Source organism: Triturus cristatus, chromosome 9, assembly GCF_964204655.1.
Source record: "Triturus cristatus chromosome 9, aTriCri1.1, whole genome shotgun sequence".
In the NCBI taxonomy this organism is placed as follows: domain Eukaryota; kingdom Metazoa; phylum Chordata; class Amphibia; order Caudata; family Salamandridae; genus Triturus; species Triturus cristatus.
In genome coordinates, this window is record NC_140592.1 from 1,098,053,596 (window position 1) to 1,098,064,158 (window position 10,563).

At 44.3% G+C, this 10,563-nt stretch overlaps 1 protein-coding gene across 1 annotated transcript in view; it reads left to right on the forward strand.

The window, feature by feature from the left end:
* Window positions 1-9,479, forward strand: part of L2HGDH (L-2-hydroxyglutarate dehydrogenase) — a 158,666-nt gene extending 149,187 nt beyond the window's left edge. Inside the window, exon 10 of the mRNA XM_085626998.1 lies at window positions 2,978-9,479. Coding sequence (XP_085483124.1) covers window positions 2,978-3,173 — 196 coding nt within the window. The 3' untranslated portion in view covers window positions 3,174-9,479. The remainder of the gene's footprint in view (window positions 1-2,977) is intronic.
* Window positions 9,480-10,563: the final 1,084 nt, after the last annotated feature.

Sequence of the window (10,563 nt, forward strand, 5' to 3'; positions counted from 1 at the left end):
CTCCATCTGCATGAAGTGGGTGTGGAAGTAAGATAATCCAGATCTACTATGACAAGAGCGTGATCTGAAATGAGTATTGAACCTATCTCAGCAGGTTTCAAGAATTGAAGAGTAGATTGTGTGAAAAATATGTTATCTATTCTAGAATGGGATCCGTGAATGAGAGAGAAAAACCAGAACCCTAAAACACCAGGGTGTGAAGTTCCCCAAACATCTATCAACCCTCTAGAAGAAATGGCTTTATGAAAAGCCTCATGCATTTTGTTTGCAATTAACTTGGTTTGAGTGTTCCGGTCTAAAAAATAATCCATAAGTTGATTGCAATCACCACCCGCTATGAGATTTTCTGATGCATGGGAAGAAAGGAGAATGGAAAATGTGTTCCAAAATATTAAATCTATACCATTAGGACCATAAACATTGCAAATAGAAAACTGAGTACCATTTATCTTAATGTTTAACAAAAGCCATCTACCATTGTCACCTTTAACTTTATTCAGCAAATGAATGCATAGCGCTTTATGAAATATTATTATAACACCATTCTTAATATTCACGGCTGGGGAGCAAAAAACACTCCCAACGTCTATGCGAGGAAATCGCATCTTGCTCCTTAAGATGTGTTTCTTGCACTAAAGCTACTTGGCATTTAAGTTTTGATAGGTGAGACAACACTCTTTGCTTTTTGACTGGGTTGCGAATGCCCTTAACATTCCATGAGACAATACATAATCACTCATCGAGGGGACATACAAAGACCTATTAAAAAGCACATAAGAAACCAGAAATAAATATCTGAAACAACCACACCATTTTTGATAGAAAATAGTGGAAGTCAGAGTACACATGTCTACCGAAAAACAAAAAAGCTGAATTGAAAAAGAGTATATGAAAAGATTTTATAGAAGAAATAGAAGAAAAGTCAAAAGAATAGAGATGCTTATCCAACCATACGAAGCCGAGTAGAAAAAGATAGAGAACCAAAAGCTCAATTTTGAGTTTAAGAGAGTTCGCTGCATAACAATTAAAACAAAAATAGAAAGAGGCTGAAAAAAAAAGCAAGAGAAAAGGTAATGAAGAGACAAGAGTAGCAGGGGGAGAACATGTGCTCCCATGGTGTGTGTGTGTGTGTTATATAAATATATTGTCAAAAAGCCAAAGGGCTTCAGCCATGAAAGTAAAGAACAGAAGAGACAATAATATGGAAAAGGGGTGGAACCAGAAAAACAGACACCGCTCTAAAAATAAATTCAGAGAGTAAGTAAATATGATGTCCACAAGTAGTGGAAGGACAATGTAAAAGAGAAGAAAACATAATTAACACAGCAACATAAGGACTTTCCATACATTAAGGAGACAGTGTAGCTGAACAAAGCGTAGCCATTTGAATACATGGACAATTAGAACAGAGATATCTTCAACAAAACAAACAATTTACAGACCTGTAAAGAGAAAAAGAGAAAGACTGCCTTTTATACAATAGATGGAGAACATTAAGTCAGAGTATTAATGCTGTTAATATGAAGGTTTAACTTTTAGTTTATGTGCCTATAGGTCGATGCCTCGCACTTGTTATGGTGCACCTCTAGATTGTCACACTGCTCTCACCAGAGCAAAGGTTTTAATAAACCCTTTCAGTTGTGCCATTGAGTGCTGATGGGGGGGGCAATGAAGCTTGGAATGCCAGAGCATCTAAGTAGCTTGTTCAGTGGCTGTTCCATAAACTTTTAATGCATGTTTCGGCCAATACTGAAGCACACTGCCTGAAACTCCACATCTACATGTTAAGCCAACTTGTAGTTGGCCACTGTGCACCATGTGTTCATTGACTATTGGATAATTTTCTTTGCATTGTTTGTTGGTGTTGTGCTTAAGAATCTTAATTTACTGTACACTTCTCTACACTATATAACTGTTTTACTTTTTGGCTCACAGTAATTTATCTCATTTAAAAACATTATAAATTTTCCTGAAATTGTAACAATAAAATAAGAGCTGTATGAGCAGCATCTCAATACATTCCTTGTATTGTCATTGTTAATGCCGCTAGTGGTGTTTGTGTGGATACATTTCTCCTTTTCTCTACATCTCAGGCTTATTTGTTCACTGTAATATCCACCATGTTTTTTATGATTAAGAATGTTCATTTGTCCCTTGCTCATTTTTAATGTTTTTTTTAATCTGGAGGTTACTTTTCAAAACTAATTTCTTACAGCATTGTGTGCAGTTATCATTAGTCTAGCCGATACCTGGACCCAAAGGTCTGAGGAGCCTTCAGCAACCTCATTATAGCTGTCTCATGCTACCCCAGCCAGCCAAGCGACGAGTTTCCTTGCTTGAATCAGGGGCCATAACTTCCTTTCTACTTAAATGTACGGTATTGTAATAGTGTCTTTTAGAACTTGCAAGCATTAGCTTGGGTTGGTGATGAAGAGTTTGAAATAGCATAAGCTAGAAGGGTGGGCTTTGTGGGACTTCTGTGTAGGTGTGGAGTTGGACCTGAGGAAGAAGAGACATTACGTCATTAAAAGAGAAGCGCACAGCTGAGCCTTGGCTTAGGTCTGGGCTTTGGGGACAGTATTGCTTTGTTGTACACGGGAGGAGACCCAGAAGTTGTGGGCTGCCTAGCAGATAGTACCCACCCCTCCAAATACTCCGTAGAGGGGAGTGTCAAAATGCTACTGGGGACCAGTCTCTATTCATAGTACTACCAGACGAGCTTCATTGTCTGCAGATCATGGTGTAATGTTGTAAATGCAGCATGTCTCTGCTTGGTTTGGTAAGTAGGAGTTATTTCCACCCTATGCTTCAGTCTTCCTCACTGTCGTTCCGTAGCACCTTGTGTGATCTTTTGCCAAGCGGTGGCAGCCTTTTGCCAAGGCAATATATTAAGAATAGTACTGTTTTTTAAAAAATTTTATTTTTGAACTAAACCTTTGCCTATTGTTGATTGTTTTTATTTTTCTATAATTTCCAGGGGCCCATCTGGAGTCAGGGCGCAGGCCTTGGACAGAGATGGGAATCTGGTGGATGACTTTGTGTTTGATGGAGGATCTGGTGCAATCGGAAGTAGAGTTCTTCATGTTAGAAATGCCCCGTCTCCTGCCGCTACCTCCTCCCTCGCCATTGCAGAGATGATCGCATCAGAAGTGGAGGAAAGATTTGACTTATGACATACTTGAACGGCAGTCACATTAGTAATGAACTTTGGCATGATCACTTTTAGTATTCTTTTGTAATAAAAAATTATGAGGATTTTTTTTTTTTTACAATAATGTTGTATTAGCATTTTCTAGAGAAGTATAGGATGGACATAAAGTCATACATCAAACCAAGAGAAAACATTATCCAGTCATCAGCTTCCAGTAAATACAAATAAAAAGGCCAACACCATGGTCACTAATATGTTCCATGGAACCAGATCTTTAAACTCAATTTATGAAAGACTAGCAAACATCCAAGTAGCTTCTTAGTTTATGCAGCCACACTCCGTTGACAAATATGGTTTCCCGCCAAATCTGCCACAACAGTATTATATCTCCTCTTATCCTACTAACCTCCTTTCTGTTGATATCTCAGTATAGCGCATAACAAGAAAGCTCCATCGAGATAGTCACGTGGAGCCAGGCAAGCTTCTATAGATTTAGGCTGCGACCCCTCAATGGCCAATTGTGTACTTCTTGTAGGGTCATGGAATGGCATGGTGATTGTCGGTTGGGGTCTGAGAAAGGGTTTCCAGGGTAGGTCCAAGAGAGGCATCTGATCATTAACTTTATAGATAATGCATTCACAAGCAGCCAATCTTGCTAGTTCACTTGTGAGTTAGGACAGTGGCTCTTCTTGAGTGGTGTACAATACAAGTCTCTGCAATGGTGAGTAATTATGTCAGCCTTCAACTTGTGAAAACCATGTGGTAAGACGTCCTGGAGCGCAGCTTGGCGGTTCATTGGCATCAATGCAATGAGGATAGTGTGGAAAAATGTCTGTCCAATAAGGTATGATGTTGGGGCAGTCCCGTAGAATGTGGATCAAGCCACAGTCGTCCTTCTTGCATAGCCAACAATTAGAATTTTGTGAGAGACCCAGTGTGTCATGGCGTAGGGGAGTCCAGTACCAGTTATGAAAAATCTGAAGGTAGGAAAATTTCAGTCTGTAGAAATTTTATATTAGAGAGTAGCAACTCTTTCCAGTCACGGAGGATTATTCGGAGTCTAAGGCATCTTGTCGAAAAGCTTTGAAGGCTGACATTACAGAGACAAAGATATGTGTTCAGTCAACTGTCCATGGAGGCCTAATGCTACACCACTGAGTTGTCCCAGATTCGCATTGTTAACCCTCACTTGGGATGATGAAATACTTAAGGTGCTTTTACCCAGACAGCAATGTATGCAGTGGCCAAGCTGATAATATGGCCAATACTGTGTTGGGTTATGGCATTTTTCAAATTTCAGTTCATTAAAAGCCCGCAGAGTAATGCTTCATTAGGTGTTCAACTCAGTTGATGTCAGCCGATTTCCATACATACCAGTCTATGGAGGAGCCTCCTAGGTTAATGCCCACATTTTTCCACAAGGGGGCCAAGGCATGAAACCAGAGGGGCAATTCAAAGTAGTTTTGTGCCATCTTCTAAAGAAGGAGCATACATAATACTACAGGATTGTCTATTAATGGTCGTGGTGACTTCAGCGCAAACTGAGAACATTCACAGAGTGATATATTGCATGCTATGGCTACCCAGGAAGGAGGTTCAGGCGCCTAGCAAGATAATAGGTTTCCATGTGAAGCAGGCCCCTACTTCGGTGTCGGGATATGGTTTACTAGGTTTCAGCTTCGACTTCCAGCCTTTGTACACAAAGAATGTAATATCTGTATCAATTCAAGTGAGGAGTGACTTCCAGATTATGATGGGCAACATCCCACACACTTAGTTAAATCTCTGAGCCACAACCATCTTGACCCCTTGAACCCTTTCCCATAGGGAGAGGTGGCACTGAGACCATCTTTCAAAGTCTGCCTGCGTCTATCTACTACCATCCCATCAAGGATTATGTTCAGTAGTATACCTAAATAGCATAGGCCCATTCTCACTCATTTCCTCAGAAAGTTGGCAGTCCAAGCTCTGATGGTAAAATGGAAGACTGGCATTGCTTCACGTTTCACCCAATTCACCCTGTAGCCCAGGAACAGAGGAGTCCAGTAGAGACATTCAGTCAGGTAGTGTTGTATAGGGATCATTTCTTGTCATGAGGATGTCATCCAAATAGAGAGAAGACTTAATAGGTCTTGCCTGGGAGGAGACTCCCGTAATCAGCTAGGACAACCAAGGGCAGCTGATAAGAGTTCCAAGGAAAGGTGCAAGAGGAGGGAGGAGAAGGGGCAAGCTTGCCTTGTACCTCAACTTATCGATATGGGATGAGATAAACCAAAACCCCATCCCCCAAATGTATTTGCGCTGACACGCCTTCTTCGCAGAAACCTGGACGAACCCCACCTCAGCCCCAGACACCGCAACCGACATCCGGATGGCTACAAAATCATCCACAAGGACTGCGTCAACCGGCCGGGAAGAGGTATCGCCATTGTACACAAAAACACCCTCTGCCTCACAACAAGTTCCAACAACCACTCACCTGACGTGGGACCTCTCTACATCCAGATCAAGACCAACCCGATGACCGCCCTCTGTGGCACCCTCATCTACATACCTCCCGGACCCTGCCCCCCCCCCTTCAGCGAAGCCATAGCTGACTTCATTACTCACCACGCTCGCGGCTCAACAGACTACATTCTCCTTGGCGACCTCAGTTTTCACCTGGACAACCTCGATGACCTCAACACCTCATCCCTACTGGAGAACGTCACCACTGTCGGACTCAAACAACTCATCAGGACACACGCTCAACCCCATCTTCTTCGCAAGCAACATCTCCTTCAGCCACACCTCCGAGTCACATTGGACAGACCACCACTGGGTACACTTCTTCTTCACCAAACCCTCCATACGCCACCGCAATCCGCACAGAAGCTGGAACAAGATCACCCAAGACCAGATCATCACCTTCTTCAGCAAAACCCCGACATCCACGGACACCAACGCCTCTGCACGCAGCCTCCACTGTTGGATCACCAGTTGCGCCAACACACTGGCTCCCCTCAGGAAACCCTCAAGCAAGCAGCCCTACAGGAAAGCCAGCTGGTACTCTTCTGCCCTTCAAGAGACCAGGTGCACCTGCAAATGGCTTGAGAAAAGATGGAGGAGCAGCAAGATCGTGGCAGACCACGCATCCTTAAAAAAACACCATCACCGCACACCACCAACTCATCAGAACAAGAAAGAAAGCAACCATACAAGAATGCATCACGCTAACGCACACAACAGCAAAGAACTCTTCACCATGGTCAAAGAATTTGGCAAACCCAGCACAGAGACAGCAGACATTCCTACCCTCCCAAGACCTCTACGACAACCTCTCCACCTTCTTCCACCGCAAGATAAAGGAGATATATGACAGCTTCACAACCCAAGACCCACCTGCAACCACCACACCCAATAGTTGCAGACCCTGCCCAACTGAACCACCCTCACCTCTGACCACACCCTCAGGATCATGAAGAACATCCACTCCAGAGCCTCCTCTGATCACTTCCCTCACCACATCTTCTACTGAGCGGGCACCTCCATCGCACCCGAACTCTGCCAAACCATCAACTGCTCCATTGAGTCCGCCACCTTCCCTGAAAACTGGAAACCTGCAGAGATCAACCCCCTGCTGAAGAAACCCTCTGCCGACCCAACAGACCTCAAGAACTACCGACCCATCTCTTTGCTTCGCCTTCCCAGAAAACGTCATCAAGCAAGGCCATCAACACCAAACTCTCAGATTCGATCTAAAGAAACAACATCCTGGACCTCTCCCAATCTGACTTCAGAAGCAACCACATCACTGATACTGCTCTCCTTGCCGCTACAGATCTGCACCCTCCTCGACCAAGCGAGACAGCAGCCCTCCTCCTCCTGGACCTCTCGGCCGCCTTCGACACTGTCTCCCACCACACCCTCTGAGCAAGACTTCACGACACCAGCATCCGCGACGGATCCGCTCCTTCCTCACCGGCCGAACACAGAGTCAGACTTCCACTGTTCTACTCGGAACCCACAGAGATCAGCTGCGGAGTGCTTTGGGGATCCTCCATGAGCTGCACCTTCTTCAACATTAACATAACCCCACTTGCAGCCATCGTCAGAAGCCACAGACTCAACATCATCTCCTAGGCTGACAAACACCCAACTGATTCTCTTCCCTTACAGATGAACCTGCAGCTGCCAAAAGCAACTTCCACAATGGGATGAAGCAGTGGCCACCTGGATGACGGACAGCTGCCTCAAGCTCAACTCAGACAAGACAGAAGTCATCATCCTGGGCTCCACCACTTCGCCTGGGACGGCTCCTGTTGCAGAGCTCGGACCCCCACACCCACAGTCCACGGAAGAAACCTCTGCATCCTCCTGGACTCCTCGCTCTCAATGAACCACCAAATCAACGCTGTCTCGTCCTCTTACTTCCACACACTCTGCCTGCTTCCGGAGATCTTCAAATGGATCCCTACCGAATCCAGGAAAACTGTCACTCATGTGCTTGTCAGCAACAAACTATACTACGGCAACGCACTCCTAAAGAAACTGCAGAACATCCAGAACGCCTCCGCCAGACTCATCCTGAACATCCCCGCCGCAGCCACATCACCAGCCAACTGAGAGATCTTCACGGACTACCTATGAACAAATGAATTACCTTCAAGCTCCTGCATACACACCTATAAAGCACTCCACAATGCTCGACCTGCATACCTCAACCACTGCCACTCCTTCTACATTCCCACCAGACATCTCTGCTCCGCTCAACTGGCCCTGGCCACAATCCTGCAGATCTGCAAGACCGCAGCTGGAGGAAGATACTTCTCCTACCTCGCTGCGTAGACCTGAAACTCCCTGCTACTTCATTTCAGGCAATCACCGTTGCTGCCTCAATTCAGGTAGAACCTCGAGACCTGGCTCATCGACAGAACTGCAAATCCATCCTCCTTTCCCCCCTTGAGACCCTAATGGGTTAGTAGTCGCACTTTACAATAAACTTGATTGATTAATTAGTATAGCCATTCAATCTTAGACATAAAATCCCAGCCCAGAGCAAACCTGTCCACCACCCAGAAAAGATATCCCAATTGTGCTTGGCCAAACACTTTTCAGCATTTAGGGAGATGGTAAGCTTGTTATCCTTTCGATTGTTAGATTTCCATAACAAATGGACACATTTTCGTAGGTGATGCCCAGACGACAAATGTGGGACAAAACCCACTTGTGCGATATGAATGAGACACAGGAGAACCCTTCACAGCCCAGAAAACCAGATCTTGGTCAGAATTTTAATGTCCACATTATTGAGAGATATGGGTGTGTACCTCCCATACTGTAATGGATCCTTCCTTTCTTTAGGGATGAGTGTTATACCTGCCCTATTTTAGATGGGTCTCACTGATCCAGATTTCTTCTCTTCTTTAAAGATTATATATAACATTGAGAGCTAACTGAGGTCTTCATGATTTAAAGAATTTGTCAAGAATACAGGCTTTCCCAGGAGACCTGCACTGGCTTTAATAATCTGTGTAATAGTGTAGGGCCATCCCTTCATTGTTCAGCAAGGGTAAGTAAAGACCATTCAGGACCCCCTCGTCCCCTCTTCTCAGGGTATTGCCTCTCCTTTGATGGAACAGTATAAATTGTTGTAGAAAGATGCAAAGACCTAAGTCATTATTTCAGGGTGTTTTGATAGTTTGTCCCACACATCTTGGGACACGGGTATCGCTAATTAGGCTTCCCTTTGTCACAGATGAAATGCTAAAATCCTATCTGCTTTCTCTCCAAGTTTACAATGTCTCCATCTGAGTCTCACCAGGGTCTTCTCCGCTGCATACGTGATTCCAAGTGGCTTCTGAGGAACTGGGTAGGATGTAGCTTTGTAATTAGACGTCCGAGGCGGTATCTTATTCTCTAACCTGTGCTGCTCTTCGTTATGTTTCTTGAACACAGCAGAATCTCACAAAAAAGAGGTCTATCCGGGTTGATTTTTGGCTGCCAAGAATGTTTGAGCTGAAGAGCGGACATTTTCTTTGTAGACTCGGACATGTACATTCATAATTTGTTTGTCCTGTGGCTATCTCTGTTTAGATGCCTGCATATGTAAGAACCATATGGGTAGTGCAATGTGGCCCAATGTGATATCTAACAAGACCAATATGTTGTTGAATACATCTCTGGTAGTATTTCAGTACAGTGTATAAGTTGGATCAAGTACTCCTGGATTAAAAAGTAGTCGATACATGACAGAGCTGGTCCCACAGACTGATGATTAAAAACAAAAGTACATTTTTAGATGTGTGTGATCCACCATATGTTGAGTAAATTGTGATCAGATAAGAAATTTTGTAACAGTGTCCTGTGTGGCTCATTGCATTTGTCTAAGGTCCCAGTCTGCTCTAATATCGGGTTGATGGCTAGGTTCCAGTCAGCCCCCACCACATTCCTTGACACACCATATTCAATAAGTATTTTTTTTATACTTTCAGTAGAAATCTAGCCTTACCAGAGTTGGTTGTATAGAAGTCTGCCTGTCCATCTCCATTTTTATGAAGAAATAATTACCATCTAGGTCAGAACAGATAGTGAGGATTGTACGTGGGAAACTTGTATGGATCAGTATGACCACTCCACACTTGTGGATCTGTTGTCACCTGACCTTGGATCACAGCCATTGTGCTTTCATGGCTTCTACTGATTACCTGGCTCCTATAATAGCCAGTTGGGAGGACCCCTCTCCCTCCCCTTGGTCTAAAATGCAATTGATTTATAAGGAAGGGAAAAACATGAAAAGGAGTTCCATGGTGGGAGAATAACGATCATGTCTAAAGACTAAGGAAAGTAATAATGGAGTGTCAGCTACAGCTTCAAAATACGAGGGTGAGTCTGCGTGAGGGACACATCGTAGGACTTTGTCCAAAGGGGGGAAAGAAAAGGCGGCCAAGGAATGACAAGGGGGAGGGAGGGGCCCTTGAGTCTGCTGACCGAACCTAGGTGGCATGGAGAAGCCAAAAGGACTTGACAAACTCTGAAACAACATCTGAAACAGGCGTAATGCTGAACACCTTGCCATTAGACTCTAACTGATGTTCGGCCGAACTCGGACCACGCACCCACCCCAGGAACCTTGGAATCATGACTGCAGAATTCAGCACTGTCACTGCATCCTGATTCTACACTCGGAAGATACTTGGGAAGATCTTCAAATGGATCCCAAGCTACACCAGAAAAACAGTCACTTATGCCCTTATCACCAGCAAGTTGGCCTGTTGGTACACCCCTACGTTGGGATCATCAAGCAATTCCCCAGAAGACTACAAACCATGTAGAACTTGGCAGCCAGACTCATCCTCCCACACAGAACTTGCATCACACACCTCAGGGAGCTCCTCTTGCTCCTGATACACAAATGTGCTAATTTCAAACTG